Here is an 18,485-nt window from a genome sequence, read left to right on the forward strand (position 1 = left end):
CATAGACCCAAGGAAAAGACCTGAAACTTAAAATCCACTCCATATGTGGAGGGTAGAGAAAGACTAAAGAAAGAGGTAGGCTACTCCAGCCTGGCAATTATCAGAGTTTATTAAGGGAAACTTGCATATATGAGATGTATCTTGGGCATTAGCAAGACAAAATGGATCTTCTCCAGACTGCTTGTCAGGCACTAAAGAATTATATAGAACAGGGCGAGATGGATGGGACACTGGTATGTGATATATCTCAGATAAGGGAACATGCCTTACATGCTTGCCCTAGGGCAGGGCAACAGCCTATTCTAGGAACCAGCACATCTAGGGCATAGGGGAGAGGTCAACCAGATAGTCTCTGAGGGGATTTGTAGGATGTAATCTCTGTTCTGGCGCAGATCTAGCTCGTGGGTCTGGCAGTAATCACATCATGGAACAGTCTCTCTTCCACACTCTTTCACTTAGTAATATACATTTAAGTTTGCTCCATGTCTTTTCATGGCTTGATAGTTCATTTCTTTTTAGTACTGAATAATGTTCCATTATCTGGATGAAACACAGTTTATTCACTCACCTACTGAAGGACATCTTGGTTACTTACAAGTTTTAGCAATTATGAATAAAGCTGCTATAAACATTTATGTGTGAGTTTCTTTGTGGGCATCAATTTTCAGTTCATTTAGGTAAATACCAAAGAGCATATGGTACAAGTATGTTTAATTTTGTAAGAAACTGCCAGACCATCTTCCAAAGTGGCTGTACTGTTTAGAATTCCCACCAACAATGAGCAAGAGTTCCTGTTGCTCCACATCCTTGTTAATATTTAGTGTTGTCAGTGTTTTGAATTTTGGTCATTTTAATAGGTGTATAGTAGTATCTCATTGTTGTTTTAATTTGCAATTTCTTAGTGACATATGTTGTTAAACATCTTTAATATGCTTGTTTGTCAGCTGTATATCTTCTTTGGTGAGGTGTTTGTTTTTGTTTTCTGCCCATTTTTAAATTAGGTTGTTTGTTATTTAATGCTGAGTTTTAAGAGTTCTTTGTGTATTTTTGTTAACAGTTTTTTTTTATTTTTTAATCAGATATGTTTTTTTCAAATATTTCATCCAATTTGTGGCTTATGATCTTATTCTCTTTAAGGTAAAAAGTTTTGATTCTTATTTTTTTGTCCTCTTTATAGTAACTTTGTATATGTGAATACTGCTTACATCTCTGCATTTAGTGGACAGGATTGGTAGTTTGGGGTGGTTTACAAGATTTCTAGTTCAAGAAGACCATCTTTTGTTAGTATATCTACATAATTTCTTTTATCAATGACCTTGAAATTAAGGGAACGGGTTTGTATCCTTGATATGATTTTTTTTTTTTGTCTTATAGGATGCTAAAATTTTGCCTTTAATCACACAGGCACGACTTTTCCTTTCATTTCCTTTTCTCTCCTAGACACTTCCTTTTCAAGACTGCCTCTTTGAAGCCTTCTCTACTCAGTACCCTAATTTACCAGGACTCTTTTTTTCAGTTATCTTTGCACTTAGGGTGGACATTTTTTTTCTTTCTTCTGGCAGTGGTTTTATCTCAATCTCTTCTTCTCTTGACACTATCTCTACATTAGTCAGGGTTCTTCAGAGAAATAAAACCAGTGGGAGATATGTGATAATTTTATGATCAACTTAACTTGACTGGGCTAAGGAATGCCCAGATAGTTGGTAAAATGTTATTTCTAGGTGTGCTTATGAGGGTGTTTGTGGAAGAGATTAACATTTGAATTGATGAACTGAGAAAAGCCGATTACCCTCCTAAAGGTGGATGGGTATCATCCAATCTCTTGAGTGTCCCCAACAGAACAAAATCGTGTAAGAAGGGTGAATTCTCTCTCTGATTGAGATGAGACATCTCTTGCCTTATATTTACTATGCTTAACTTTTTATTGTTATTTTAGAGTGTACTCTTCCTACTTAAAAAATGTTTTCTGTAAAACAGTATGCCCTGTTTTGCTGGCAGCAGCCTCACACATCTCATGTTTACCTTGTCTGTTGATTACATCATTTTCTCATGTGCTTGATTTGATCTCATGCTGTTTGTTCATCATGGCCCCTACAAGTACAAAATCCACTGCCAATGTTGCTAGTAAGAGGCCACATTGAGTGATAGACCTAGAAGCAAAATTAAGAGTGATTAAGGACTACAAAGGTGGAAAATCAGTGATGGTTTTTGTTCGCTAGTCAGGCATGTCCCCATTCTATGATAGCTATGATCTTGAAGAATAAGAGCAAAGTGATGAAAGCTGTTAAAGGATCTGCTTCATTGAAGGCAATAAGACCAACAAAAATTTGAAAAGTGCCTATCAAACATGGGGAAACTTCTAATGACCTGGATTGAAGACCAGACACAGAAACATATCCCTCTTAGCACCATGATGATCACAGCCAAAGCTAAAAGTTTGTTTGTGATGTTAAAAGGAAAGGCTGAAGCTGACTGGAATGTTGAATTTACTGCTAACTCTGGGTGATTTAAACGAGTCAAGAATTGTTATTCATTACATAATGTGAAAGTGAGTGGAGAGTCTGCAAGTGCCTATGTGAAGGCAGCTGAAGAGTTTTTGGAAGCTCTAGATAAGCTGATTGTGGAGGAAAATTACTTGCCAGGCAAATATTCAATATGGATGAAATCTCCATTTGTTCTGAAAACATATATCTGAAAGGACTTTCATCTATAAGGAGGCCAAGTCAGTACCAGGTTTCAAGGCTTTTAAGGACAGGATAACAGTCTTGTTTGGAGGCAACGTTGTAGGCCACAAATTGAAACCCTTTGTGTCTGGCAGAGAGAAGACCCCAGACCTTCAAACATAGCAATAAGCACACACTGCCTCTGTACTATAGGAACAATAAGAAGTCATGGATAATATGCCATTGAGGTGTTGGAACTGAAACCCATAGAAGAAGAGGCATGAGAAAAGGAAACTGCAGGGAAAAGGAAACTATTGCTCCTAGAAAACACACTGAACAGGGTTAGCAGAAGCTTTTTCAGACTCTAACAAGCTCCTTAAAAAGTTTGAAAACATGGACTCCAACACTAAAAGTTTTTCATTAATAGTGAGGAATGTTTATGGTGCCTTATCTGCTTACAAACAAATCTGTAATGAAAAAAAAAGAAGCAAACCACCATGAACATATTTCTGAAAAGAGTGACACCTCTTCAGAGAGCCTCAGGCAGTCCCTTCAGGATCTATTCCAGAAGAAGGCAGTGTTATCATTGGAGATGACAGCTCCACGCGTGTTATTGTCACTGAAGACCTTCCCGTGGGACAAGACGAGGAAGAGGAGACAGTGGTATTGATGGTCCTGACCTGTGTCGGCCTGCGCTAAGGTGTGCTTGTATCTTAGATTTTAACTTTAAAAGTTAAAAAAATAAAAATAAAAAGTAGAAGAAGGTTTGTAGAATAAGGAGATAAAGAAAGAAAATATTTTTGTATAACTGTACAATGTGATTGTGTTTCAAGTGGTTATTACAAGTCAAAAAGTTAAAAACAAAGTTTATAAAGTAAAAACGTTACAGTAAGCTAAGGTTAATTTATTATTGAAGAAAGAGAATTTTAAAAAATAAATTCAGTGTAGCCTAAGTGTACCTTGTTTATAAAGCCACAGCAGTGTACAGTGATGTCCTGGGCCTTCACATTCACTCCCCACTCACTCACTGACTCACCCCGAGCGACTTCCGGTCCTGCCAGCTGCTTTCATGATAAGTGCCCTTCATAGGTGTACTATTTTTTGTCTTTGATACCATGTTTTTACTGTACTTTTTCTGTTTAGATATGTTTAGTTATATAAATACCATTGTGTTTCAATTGCCTACAGTCTTCAGTACAATAACAATCTGTATAGGTTTGTAACCTAGGAGCAATAGGCAGTACCATACAACCTAGGTGTGCAGTGGGCTATACCATCGAGGTTTGTGTAAGTATCATCCAGGTTTGTGCTTGTACAATGAGAAAATCGCCTAACAATACATTGCTCAGAAAGTCTCCCTGTTGTCAAAGGATGTGTGACTGCAGAGCAAAAGATAAGGTTAGGTGAGGTTTCAGGTTTGGGGAGAGAGGGAAGATGCACTGAAGATTCTGAGATATTCAGGAGATTAAACGAATTGTCCCCTATGTGTTCCATTCTTAATGTGAGATTTTCTCATGGTCTCTTTCATACTCTATAAAAATTATCAAAACTGAATTTGCGTAAGTACATCAGTAGTCCCTAGGGACTTGAGTCACGATGTAGAATTAGAGTCCCAGAATGTTAAAGTTGGAAGGAGTGTTTGAGAGAAGCTTGTGCCGGCCCACCATTTTGCAGATGAAGATACCAAGAGGGACGATAAGACTGGAAAACGTGATGAGTTCTTTGCTTCTGACTTAGAATAATGTTGACAACACACCACAGGTCAATCATTTTAACTCCTCCCAACAATGACCTTGAGCACTGCCATTCAAATGGGAATTCCTAAGACTTTTTACGATCACACAGTAGCTGTCAACAAACATAAATGACTCTAAATAATAGTTTGATTTCCTTCAGTAAAAAGCCCCAGAGAGTGTATGCCTGTGGTTGTCGTATCGGTGCCTGGAATTAGGCATTTGAAATAGAGTTTCCAATTACCCTGGTTTTCCTGACTGTGTAAGCACTGAAAGTCCTGTGTCTCCGGGAACTCCTCAATCCTGGAAACACTGGGATGGTTGGTCACCCTACAGTTGATTCAGTTCTTATGGCAATGTAGTAAAATTTCAGTTAACCGTGTGCTCGCTTTGGCAGCACATATACTAAAATTTCAGTTAACCGAAATAGTTCCTATTTGACCTAGCTTACCGAAAAAGACAAATCATAGGAAAATATATCAATATCAGAGCTTAATTAAGAAAACAAATACCACATCAATCACAAATTTTTCTGATATTTTGGGGTCAGAACACATTTACCTCAACCTCTTACACTTATATATTTATATTTAGTTATATTCAAAATGTCAGGTTTGATGCATCAAACTTTTAATTATATTTGTTATAGAGGAGGGACTAAGATTGGAAAATGAAGGAATATATATTAAAATATTTCTCATGCCCAGAGAGCACGAATTTTGTGGCCTGAGCATTGGCCTCAGAGTCTGAAAGCTTTGATGGAATCTTAACTTTGCACATAGTGTGTGACTCTGGGCAAGTTATTAGTTTTCAAATGTCTCTGAGTATTACTTTCCTCATGTATAAAGTGGAAATAATATCACCAACCTGGTTGTGACGATTATATTACGTGACATTTATGCAGGTGTCTAGCACATCATAGAGCCTTAGTGTTAAAAAGAACGGTAGATGTTAAAGCAGCCAACTGTTATCTAAAGAAATACATTGCTCAGAAACTCCATTTCCTGTGCATTTGGTTTAGTTGAGGTTTTGGCGATTTTGTTGAACCCGATAGGGTGGGGGAAAAAACCAAAACCACAGCAGTTGATATTACTACTGTATGTTGTTTAGAATGTGTACCTAATGGGAGGACTATCTTAGAAATCATTGTGATTCATTATCTCTTCTTTCTGAACTGTGGCCTGAGTACAATGTGTCAGGAGACACAGCCCTTTATGTGCACAGGTATTTTCCAAGTAGATCCTACACTGTTTATCCAGATGCTCTGGTCTTGGGACTCGGCTTGTATGGCGCCAATAAGAGTCTTGTTGTGAGGGACATTTGCCCTCAGTCTGGCTGGGGAGATGGCATACGCTGACAGCTGCTTATTTCATAGATCAAAGAACAGCCTGTGTGTTATGTACTATACAATATTTTCCAAGCTTCTCTCAGCTCCACCTTGCTTAAGAGCCCCGGATGCTCCTTTACAACATTCACCAACGATTATTTGATTTAAAGAAAAAAAACAAAAGAAAAACACTGGGAACAGCAAAAATCTACAAAATAAAACTGTCAGAGATACAAGCAGAGGTGCTGTGAAAAGCTAAGGGGAGCAACGGAATAGGGTTCAGAGCATGTGTATTGGTATCAGAGAGTTTCGATACCAATTCAGTTTGCTAGTGTGATAGCAGGCAAGTGTTATTTTTTTCAATTTTTTTATTAAAAAAATATTTTTTTGTTGCGGAATGTTAGGGAACAGTGTGCCTCTCCAGGGCCCGTCAGCTCCAAGTCGTTGTCCTTCAATCTAGTTGTGGAGGGTACAGCTCAGCTCCAAGTCCAGTCGCCGTTTTCAATCTTAGCTCACACCCCAACCAACTGAGCCATCCGGCCACCTCTCCAGCAGCTCAGCGGCAGCTCGTTGTCTTCAATCTAGTTGTGGAGGGCACAGCTCACTGGCCGATGTGGGAATCGAACCAGCAACTCTGCTGCCCCAGAGCTTGCGCTCCAACCAACTGAGCCATCTGACCACCCAAGTTTTATTTCTGTCGTTTGTTTCCTCATCTGCAAAATGGAGATAGCAATATCTATTTTATAGATAACAGTATATATTTTAAATAGATATTTTAGGTAAAATCTCTATTTTGTAAGATTGAGATAAAAAATAAATGTGCCTGACAAGTGATAGGTGCTGAATATGCAGTAGCTATTATCTAAACTTATTTATTATTAAAGTCAGTTTGTTTTTGCTGTACTACAGAGCTATTTTGTTCAATCTTGCATCCTCTTTGATCCGTCTGACACATATTGAGCACTTGATAAGTATGGATCTTTGTTTTAAAATTTTATAATATTTTTCTTTTTCCACAAGTTGAATTCATTTGATTCTTTCAGTTTTTAAACTGCCTTATAATTTACATATAGTAAAGTATACAGATCTTAACTGTATAACTCAATGAATATTTACCTGTTTATGTACCATGTAACAGCTATCTAGATCAGTATAGAATATTTCTGTGATGATTCCCTTCTGCTTCTTTTCCATCGATATTTGCACCCTTTACCTCCTCACGACTTTACCTCCCTCCCCCAAGGAAAAATCACAAAATACTTGGAAGTTAAGCAATTATCTCTAAATAATCCATAGTCTAAAGAAGAAATCACAAAGGAAATTAGAAAACATTTTTAACTGAATAATAAAACAATACATAAACATTTATGTGATGTAGCTAAGCAGTACTTAGGAGGAAATTGTAGCTTTGAATACATATATTAGAAGAGATGGAAAGGTTAAAATCAATGATTTAATCTTTTCCCTTAAGAAATTCAAAAAAGAGAGAGAATGGCAATTAAATCCCTAAAAAAGGAGAAGGAAGGAAATCGTAAAGAAAGAAAAAGATATCAGAAAACAGAAGAATAATAGAATTCCAGTTTAATTCCACCGTGATCAGAAATACACCCTTTGCAATCCTTTAACATTTGCTGAGCTTTGCTTTATGGCCTAGGATAATGAACTAGTTTGATAAATAATGGACTTGATAAATGTGCATTTGAAAAGAATGTTGTTGGATATCTACAGTTGTTGGAGGTCAAGTTCTAGAAAGTCAGGTCTATATTCTTACTGATTTTTTGGCTGCTTGTTCCATCAATTACTAAGAGAGAAGTGTCAAAATTCTCTAATCCCAATTGTGTATTTACTTATTTTTCTTTTAGTTCTATCACTTGTGGATTATTTTGAAGCAATGTTATTTCATACATATGCATTTAGGATTGTTATGTCTTCCTGAAGAACTGACCCTTTTATCTTTACGGATCATTTATCTCTGCCCATACTCCTTGTCTTGAATACTGTTTTTTTCTAACGTTAATAAAGCCACGCTGGCTTTCTTCTGATTAGTTATTGCATAGCATATCTTTTACCATCCTTTTTCTTGCAATCTATCTCTGTCTGTAAGTTTAAAGTATATATATATTGTAATCAGTATTTTCACTCTGACACTATTTACCTTTTAAATGGTGTAGTATAGACCATTTCCACTCAATGTGATTATTGAGATTGGTTGGTTTAAATCTACCATCTTGCTATTTGTACCATCTGTGACTTGTTCCTTTATTTCTCATTTCCTGCTGTATTTGTCTGCTTGGGCTGCCATAACAAAATACCATAGACTCGGTGACTTAAACAACAGAAATTTATTTCTTTACAGTTCTGGAGGCTGGAAGTCCAAGATCAAGATTCTGGCCAATTCCATTTCTGGTGAAGGTTATTTTTTTGGCTGTAGATGACTGTCTCCTTGTTGAGTTCTCTCATGGCAAAGAGAGTGATCTGGTGCTTCTTCCTCTTTTTATAAGGGCACTGGTCCTTTGGAATTAGGGCTTCACTCTTAATGACCCTATTTAAACTTTATCACCTCCCCACATGCCCTATCTCTAAGTATGGTCACATTGGGAGTTAGAGCTTCAACATATGAATTTGGGGGTGGGAAGGATACAATTTAGTTGATAGCACTTGCTCTCTTTTGAATTATTCAAATATTTTGAGTATTTTATTCTATCTCCTCTATTGGATATTTAGCAATCGTTTCTCTAGTGTTACAGTATGTATTCTAAAGTTAGCACTATCTTGAATTAATTTCATACCACTTTACATACAATATAAATAGTATAATTTCATTTCATCCAATACCAGTTTCAATAGTATAATTCCATTTACTGTATACAATTCTTAATGCTATTGTTGTGATGTATTTTACTTTCACATATGTAATATACTTAATAATACTTTATTATTTTGCTTTGAATTATCAATAGTCTTTTAGTGAAATAAAAAACACAGTTGATAATATTTATCCACATATTTAATGTTTACAGTGCTCTTCACTCCTTGGACATTCAGGTTACTGTGTGGGATTATTGCCTTTCAGGAACAATACCAGAATAGGCAACCACCACTTCATATGAAAGTTTCCTCTAGTATTTGCTCACTGTGGAAGGTCTTAACTCTCTCTAGAATTTGTTCATTTAGATTTCTTTGTCTTCAGAGTTCTCTAATGTCTTTAAGGACAAATATGAGTTTTTAACTTAACCAGTGTTGTTTTGTTTTGTTTTGATAGGAATGAAAGTCTTCCTAATCATCAGCTCAACTTCATTACCCATATATTTATCCTTTACAGGGTGTTTATTTTTCTTGCACCTTCGTGCTTCTAGCTTCATTCAGCCTGAAGAATATTCTTTGATATTTCTTCAAGTATATGTTTACTGGCAATAAATTCTCTCAGCTCTAGATGTCTGGAAATGTCCTTATTTCACCTTAATTTTTTAAGCTGAATTTTCAATGGTTGCAGAATTCTAAATGGGTAGTTTTTCAGGTCAGTACTCCAAAAATATTCCATTCAATTGTAGTTTCCATAGTTTCTGTCGAAAAGTCATTATTTTTGTAATTCTTTTGAAGGTAATGCTTTTTTTTTCACTGGTTGCTTTTAAGATTTTCTTCTTATCTTTGATTTTCATCCCCTTGGCTCTGATAGGCCTAGGTGAAGTTTTCTTTGTATTTATTCTGCTTGGAATTGGAGGAGCTGCTTGAATCTGTGATTCATGTCTTTGATCAGATACGGAAAATTACCATTATTTTAAAAAATATTATTTCTGTAATATATTCTCTCCTCTCTCTTTTCAGGACTTCTGTTCATGTCCCACATTTCTTTTACATTCTGTTCTTTCCATTTTCCTTTTGTCTGTGTTTCATTTTGAATATTTTTAATTGATCTGTTTTCAGTTTCACCTATCCTGTCTTCTGCTATATTCAGTGTGCTGTGAAACAAATCCAATGAGTTCTTAATTTCAGATATTGGTGTTTTGTAATTCCAGAAGGTCCGTTAGATTTTTTTATCATCAATTCTAATTCTCTGTTAAAATAATGCTTCTTTTAATCCATTTTGTTTACTTTTCCTCTGTTTCCTTTAGCATTATTTTGAAATTTTTATCTGCCAACAACAGGGACATCTTTGTTGACTGTTTTATCTCTTGTTTGTTGTTTACTTTTCCTGATTTTTTGCATTTCTATTAATTTTTAATTTTATGCTGGATATAGTGGATGATATGTTGTAGAGGCTTATTTATTTACAAATAGTATTGAGTTTTGTTATGCCCTACAATTAAATTGCTGGTGGATCACCTTGATCTTTCTGAGGACTGGACTTACGTTTTCTTAGGGCAACTCCCATTTCTATTTTGTTCTTAGCGTATAACCTTAGTCCTTTGTCAACTCCTATGGTATTTCACCTACCCTGGAATGTGGCCTTTATAGAGTTTTATCTGAATGTCCAAGGGGTTCATCAAAGTCTGTCACTTCTGGCTGGGCCTAAACACCACTTGTCTCTCCGCAGAACTATGAAAGATTTATAATTCTCATCAGTTCTCACACATGCAGTTGCTGTTCTCTGCCAGCCTCCTAGATTCTCACCTAAACATGTGGGGCCCAAGAATTGACCAAGCATTAAAGTGAAATTTCCATTGAAGACTTCTGGGGTTCCCTCTCTGAGCCTTCCCTTCTTGACAGTCACCCCCCCTCAAATCCTGGCCACTTTTCCATTCATAATCTCCAATCTCTGCCTCTTCCACCTAGTGAGACCCCCCTCTCCTTGCACCATTGCCTGGAAATGTTCCTAGTGAGAGAACCTGGATGGATATGGGGCTGTGATAATGAATGGGTTGGCCTTATAAGGTTTATTTCAGATCAGCTACTTATGTTTTCTTGCAGATTTTGCTTAGATCTTCTGCCTTATTCACATAGAGATCATGTTTAGAGTCAAGATCCCGTTTTACCAATATCAGAGCGTTATTGAAGGTTTATCATAGGCCACATACTTATTGTATACTTGATCTCTTTTAATCTCCATAAAAAGCACATAAGAAATAATAGTACTTATACGGTGTTACCAAGTGCCAGGCATTGTTCTGAGCATTTCGTACATCTCATGTAATATTTTACATACCCATTTCATTCTCACTTCAACCCTGTTGGTAGGTACTATTATTGTTTCTGCTTTACAGATGAGTAGTCTGAGAAATTATAGAGACTAATCCACTGTTCCCTCCAAAATGCACAATCTATAAATGGTAGAATTTGTATTTCAAACCTTGGCAGTCTGGCTTCAGAAAACGTGCTTTTCCAGCTTCACTATTGGTGGTATTGTTCTCATTTTACAGATAAGAAAACTGAACTTTAGAGTGGTTAGGTGATCTCTCCATTGTTAGCACTGGTAAATGGCAGAACTAGGATTTGAACCAGGCTCCAAAGCCCTTGCTCTTTTCTTTATACCATACTTCTTCCCAAAGAAAGAGAAAAGAAAAAGTTTTCCCTTTTAGGACTTTGGTTTAAAAGGATTTTATGAGAATTTTGTGAGGACTTAAGAGGCGATCAGACAGCTTCCTTTTGGTTTTAATGAAGATTAATGATGTCTTCTCATGCACATGATTTGCTGGGCATTTATGACCAGGCACTGGAAGGGAGTATTTTTCCCACTGACATGTGTTAATTCTGAGCACCTCAGAATGACTCCTGGGGAAGGATATTGATATTTTCATGAATGTCAGTCTTGGGAGTGGAAAGATGGCAGAACTCAGCCCTGAGGTCCTCTGCCTGCACTGGGACATGTGGTGCCCAACTAACACATCTTCCTCTGGGATGAGCATGTGTGCTCTTGAGTATCTCATGCATTTGCCAGCCAGAAACAGAGGCCTTGAGAGGATTTGAGACACTAAATATTTCTGTGTTGTTAAGGCTTCCAGAGTGAGATAAGGCAAAGAAGCGGGTTCCTTTGTCAGGGAAGTCAGACTCAGTTATTCCCTTTTGCAGTGCAAGGTGTTTACATATGAGCCTGGAGTGCCACGGAGGCTGTCGCATGTGTTCTTTGAGGAAGCCACCCAGAACCCGTGTGTCTCACCTGGTCTCTGATACTGACCACTTTTTTTTTTCTTTGCAGTGTGGAGGCTGCCAGCATTGGATTCATCATTGTTATCGACAGACGGAGGGACAAGTGGAGCTCCATAAAAGCATCCTTGACACGAATAGCTGTAAATATTTACTTTTGTGCTTTTCTATACAAGTAGTTCAAATTTGTATTCAGTTATTTTATATCAAAGTCACAAGAAAAAGGTGACTATTTGATGTTAAAAGTTGGGCAAGTCTTTGTAGCAGAGGCTGTTGCGTTACATCTGTACCCCCTCTGCCACCCGGAGGTCACTGCAGAGAATTCCTGAGCATGTCAAAGGCTTCCTGAGTCTCTCCACTTTATTGATTTCTCTGGTCACTGAAGAGGTGCAGATAGAGAATGCTGGGAAGTTAATGTTGCGGGCGTGACCTGCAACTATGGAGTCATGGGAGTTGGTAGGTAAATACCCCAGCTCCATTGGGACAATCCTGAGGTATGTTCCTAATATCTCAGAGAGTCCCAGCCCTTCTTGCCAGCAGCAGTACCCCCTCATTGACACATTAGTTCTCCAGCCATCACTGTCTCACTCTCACCCTAACTGTCCCAACTCCTCACTGTGTTTCCTGGGATCACCTCCTCAATAAATACTTTATACCTAAATCCTTGTCATAGAGTTTGCTTTGGGGTCACTCAGTTTAAGAGAGTTTTCATTTCAGTATTCAAATTATTTTTTCACCTATTACAAAGACACTTGGATAAACCAGACAAAATGGTATTTAAGTAGCTTTATTGGAGGTGTGCTTGCTTTTGGCATTAACTTCTTCTTGGTAGTAAATCTTCGTGGGGCTTCCCTTTCTATCTCACTAGTCTGATTTTGATCCCTATTTGTTGCCTTTCAGCAAGTATATGTGTCCTTCTCTGTAGGGACCTCAGATTAGGGAATCAGCAGGCAGGGACACCTCAGGGCAAGCCACACCAGGATTTCCACCAAAGCATAGGCGTCCTGAGGCAGTTGGGACTGGCTGAAGAAAATGGGACATGGTAGGCAGGTAATGTGTGTGGAGAGGTTGGGACGGGAGAGTGACATTTGATGTCTCACCTATGCCTACTTACAGAGGCAGTCATACCCACAGATATGCACGTAGACAGAGTCTCTCTCAGATTGGTTTAGAGCCTCAGCCAGATACACACTTGTCCTGTCATGACATAACAAAATAGAAGGTTCTTCTGTTTAGGACCTTGCATTTTGAAGAGGGGAGAAGATAAGTCTCCCTTCCTTTGTGCATGGATTGTTTTGTCCCTTTGGTTTGGTTTGGTTTGGGTTACAGGATTTATTTGGGGGATAACTACAATGATGGTTGATGCCCTAAGGATTTGGACACTTGACAATGCCCATGACTTATCCAGAGGTCTGGCCTCAAGAGGGTTCTGAGGTCCCAGGTCCATAGACAATACTTGACTCATCTAATTCTTGAACCGAATTTGTTCAAGAATGGCACTGGTCACTTTGTGCCTAAAAGATACTCTAGTGCAGGATCCCCAAACCGGGCTACCAATCAGAATCTCTTCATGTGCTTGTTGAAAATACAAATACCTGGATTTCATCCCAGTCCTAATGAATCAGAACATTTCAGGGCAAAGACCAGAGTTTTTTTCTAACAAGCACCTCAAGAGGTTGCTTTTGGGAACCACTGGAAGAATGGAAAACCACATGCAATGGACATGTATTTCCAACTTTGTCACTAAGTCATTACATAAATCTGAGTTATCTCATTTCTTAGGACCTCGCCTCAAGATGAGAGCAACTTTCTGAAAGCAGCTTAGCAATAATATACATCAATAGCCACTAAAATACTACGTCTTTGGCTCAGTAATTCTCCTAGGAAGCTGTGCCAGAGCAAATGTTCCCAAATGTGGATAAAGATGTTCATTTCACTGTTATTTATAATAGCAAAAATGTGGAAAAGCCTAAATCAGTAGCAATAAGGTATAGTTAAATAAATTGTGCACCCATGAAAAATAATATTTACAAACAATTTTTAATAACAAGAATAGAAGCTCATGGTATTAATATTAAGTGAAATGGCATGTTACAAAACTTTTCTACAATATGAGTTTAACCATGATAAAAATATTTAAGCAGAGAAAATAACCTATAGGTAATTAGATTAAAATATTCAAAATGGTTGAGCTCATGAGTAGTTTTCTTTTTCTATGTATACTTTTATTAATTACCCAATTTTTAAAAATAATGAGTATGACTTATTTTTATAATCAGAAACTTTTTTTGGTGTCTGTTTTGATTTGGTTTGGTTTTTAAGAAGGGGTTTGGATTATCTGATTTCCAAGATCTCTTTCAGCTCTGAAATCCTGTGAAATATATTCCAATTCTTTGGCATTCATGGTGTCTACTTTAACTTTGTCAGCTGTGGTCTTGGACAAGCGGAGACCAATGGATGTGATATTTGCCTTGACACTTTTCGTGATCCTTCCAGGTGGCATTTCCAGGAAACTTGCAGCTCATATTCATCCTTCGTCCATCTCGCTTTATCCAGCGGACAATCACTGACATTGGCATTAAATACTATCGAGATGAATTTAAAATGAAAGTGCCGGTAAGCATGACCTTTCATCTTGTCTCCATTTGGTTAGGGCATGTACAAAAGATGGCATGGAGCTGGGTTTCTAAGAAGGTAGAACTCCACAGGTAGAGAGGGAGAGGAGGACATCTGGGCAAAGAGAACAGCACGTGTAAGGACCTGGCGGCAGGAAGTAAACACTTTACGTGAAGTCCATGGGGGAAGCTCTTTGTTGGAATACATACAAGATTATCTTTTGAAAGAAAAGGTAGGAAACGTGGAATAGGTCTTAAATATAAGGATAAAGGGTGTGGATTTTATTCAGTAGACAATGGGGATAAAATGAAGGTTTTTGAGTCAGGGAGTGACTTGGGTAAGTGGTACTGGAGTTATACAAATCTGAAGGTGTTGTTCAAGACTGTAGAAAGAGATTGAAAGAGGAATAGAAATTGTAGTACTACGGGTGAAAGGAAATAAGAATCTAAAACATGGGGGTGACGGGGAGGCCGGTTAGCTCAGTTGGTTAGAGCGTGGTACCAATAACACCAAGGTTGCCGGTTCGATCCCTGCATGGCCCACTGTGAGCTGTGACCTCCTTAAAAAAAATAAAAAATAAAATTTGGGGGTGACATAAATATAGGCAATTGTTGAGTAAAAATAAAAACCAATATTGCAATACTCATAAAAGGAAAACAAATTAAAATGACAAGATTAAAAATTTTACCTATAACTTTGGAAGAGATGTGGGGGAAACAGGCGCCTTCATACTTTGCCAATAGGGATGAAGTTGATAATGACCTATATGAAGGAATAATTGGCAGTGCTTATCAAAAATTAAAATGTACACTCTTTGACCTACCTATACAAGTTACTCTATGGATTCTCTCACATGTGTGCACATTGTACATATACAATGATATTCTTTACAAGAAGAAGACTATTTTTCTATTGAGATAGATTCTTTTTCTGTTTGGATTTGGTACCACCTACACATATTATCTGTTCAAAGCAAACAGAAAAAACCCACTTTAATTGAAACTGCTCTGGGAAAATATTTAACCCATTTCAGTGATAACTGACCATCTTGGACAAGGGATTTGTCTCATTTTTTTCTCTTTACTTTTTACTCTTATTTTCCCTCTTTTGGTTCCATTTTATATTAATAATCAAATTATTGAAATACTTTCCCTATACTTTGGGTATTAACCAGACTCAAAATGGATTTCTCACTCCACTTTAAATACTTATTTTAAAATATTTGAGAGTTTAAGGGAAATGTAAGCCATGAATTTCTTATTGTTTTCCTGAGTTGAGTAGCAATTATTATGGGGAAGAGATGATGACTTACAAGAAGTTAATGAATTTGTCATAATATTCATAAGCTTTCTTCCCCTTCAGAAATGAAGACTAGTCAGTTGCTTCTTGTCACTGCAAGGGCTTTGGAGTTTGAACTGAACATTTGACTAAATGTCGTATGTGTTTCCCTGGTTGTGTATAAAACACACCTTTCCAAGTGCTGTTATCTATGTAGATACATATGTGATTCATGCCCTGTTTCTCACGTGATGCATCTATACTAAGGAGAGAATGAACATTGACTTTATCTTAATGCTATACCTTTAGCTACTTCTATTCACGGTAATATGGTAATTTCCTACCCATCGTACTTTTTAAAAATACATTTTTTGTTAGTTTCAAGTGTACAAAACAACATAATGTTTAGACATTTATACTCCTCACAAATCAATAACCCCACCAAGTCTACTATCCCTTGATACCGTACATAGCGATTACAATACCATTGACTATATTCCCTATGCTGGACTTTACATACTGTGAACATTACACACACACACACACACACACACACACACACACACACACACACATATGTATTTAATTATAGTTGACATTCAATTTTATTTTATATCAGCTTCAAGGTGTATAGCACAGTGGTTAGGCATTTGTAATGTATGATCTATGAAGGGATCCCCTCGATAAGTCCAGTACCCATCTGACATCCTACATAGTCCTTACAACATTATTGATTATATTCCCCATACTGTATTTCACATCCCCATGACTATTTTGTGACCACCAATTTGTATTTTCTAATCCTTTCACTTTCTCACCCACCACCCAAACCCCTTGCCATTTAGCAACCATCAGTTTATTTTTTGTAACTATGAGTCTATTTTTGTTTTACTCGTTCGTTTATTCTGTTCTTTAGATTCCATATATAACTGAGACTATATGGTATTTGTCTTTCTCAGTCTGACTTATTTCACTTAGCATAATGTCCTCTGGGTCCATCCACGTTGTTGCAAATCATAAGATTTCATTCTTTTTTATTGCAGAGTAATACTCCATTGTGTAAATATACCACAGTCTCTTATCCAATCGTCTATTGATGGACATTTCAGTTGTCTCCATATCTTGGCTATTGTGAATAGTGCTGCAGTAAATACGGGGGTGCATATATATTTTTTGAATTAGTGTTTTGGATTTCTTTGGATAAATACCCAGGAGTGGAGTTGCTGGGTCATAAGGTAGTTCAGTTTCAATTTTTTGAGGAAACTCCATACTGTTTTCCATAGTGGCTGCACCAATTTACAACCCCACCAACAGTGCACGAGGATCCATTTTCTCCACATCCTCACCAACACTTGTTGTTTGTTGATTTATTGATGATAGCCATTCTGACTGGAGTGAGGCGGTATCTCACTGTGGCTTTTATTTGTATTTCTCTGATGATTAGTGATGTTGAACATGTTTTCATGTGTCTGTTGGCCATCTTTGGAGCCAACAGACTCCAAAGTATGTCCTCTTTGGAGAAATGTCTCTTCATGTCCTCTGCCCATTTTTTAATTGGATTATTTGGTTTTTTGGTGTTGAGTTGTACGAGTTTTTTTATATATATATAAAGTTTAGATATTAACCCCTTATCAGATGTTTCATTGGCAAATATCTTCTCCCATTCAGTAGGATGTCTTTTTGTTTTGTTGATGTTATCTTTTGCTGTGAAAAAACTGTTTAGTTTGATGTAGACCCATTTGTTTATTTTTTCTTTTGTTTCCCTTGCCCAAGGAGATATATCAGTAAAAATGTTATTAAGGGTAATGTCTGAGAGTTTACTTCCTATATTTTCTTCTGGGAGTTTTATGGTTTCAAGTCTTCCATCATACTTTTAATTTTAAACTAAAATCAATGTTTTAGAAAACTCTGTCACCCAAACTATTGGCACATTTAGCAGAGTATTTTTTAATGCAAAAAGTTTATTCTACGAACTACCTTACAGGGAAGGTTGCACTCCCCTCATAGCTCAGATGTGTCACAGAAAGCAGAGTCCTAGGTAGCCAAGCTTGATGTAGTCAAACTTCAAAACATATTTTGCCTTTTAAATGACAGTTCAAACTGTTGGTTTGCCTTCCTTACTTTGTTTTAAAAACATCGTTGGGATATCAGCACTTTACTTTGTAGCTCCCTGTCCTCTCTTGTTATAACATCTCCTTGCTCATTTTTAGTTAGATAATAGTTACATTGTCACAGATTGAGGGGAAAGGAGTTCATTTTTCATGACTCTTGGAAGAATCAGGTAGACCAGGATGTAATTGTAGTTAAGTTATAGCTTCGCTGCACCTTTACCCAAGGAGAGGGGGCTTTGAAATAGCAAAGCATTCGGAGTGCTTATTGATGGCACTTATCTATTCTGGAACAGCTGTACTCATAGCAGCCTGTCCAAATTGTTATGTGAAGTGGCTAAGAAAATCTGGTAAAAATCCCTAAAGAGGCTATGGACGTGCAAACTGGTTTCTTAAAATGGAGTTTATGACAGAATACAGGAAACTCATAATTAAAACATTACATATCTCCTTGAAAGGACAGCTTTAAGCAGTTATAGATAACATACACATATACTGAAAAGGAAAAAAGTAAGATATTCCTAATCTATAACAGCTGTTGTAAGAATGTACATGTTGGATGTGGTGTGGTAAAGCTGGTGCTGCCACAGGAGGAAATGAGAATGAGGTTTGAAGGGCAAAGTTTATCATACGCACAGGTCCCAGCGAGGGCGGTCACCTCATGCCATGCAGGCCCACA

The 18,485-nt window shown here is 37.2% G+C and overlaps 1 protein-coding gene across 5 annotated transcripts in view; it reads left to right on the forward strand.

Annotated features, from left to right (window-relative positions):
- The window catches only part of MCF2L2 (MCF.2 cell line derived transforming sequence-like 2), a 213,038-nt gene that overhangs the window by 51,689 nt on the left and 142,864 nt on the right, over window positions 1-18,485 (forward strand). For all 5 annotated transcript variants that reach the window (XR_013995248.1, XM_081078213.1, XM_081078216.1 and 2 more), the window contains exons 4-5: window positions 11,857-11,947; window positions 14,301-14,420. Coding sequence is in view for 4 of the 5 variants with exons in the window: in XM_081078213.1 (XP_080934339.1) it covers window positions 11,857-11,947; window positions 14,301-14,420 (211 nt within the window). In the remaining variant the exon portion in view is untranslated. The remainder of the gene's footprint in view (window positions 1-11,856; window positions 11,948-14,300; window positions 14,421-18,485) is intronic.

Source organism: Rhinolophus hipposideros (assembly GCF_964194185.1).
Source record: "Rhinolophus hipposideros genome assembly, chromosome: 2".
NCBI classification, from domain to species: domain Eukaryota; kingdom Metazoa; phylum Chordata; class Mammalia; order Chiroptera; family Rhinolophidae; genus Rhinolophus; species Rhinolophus hipposideros.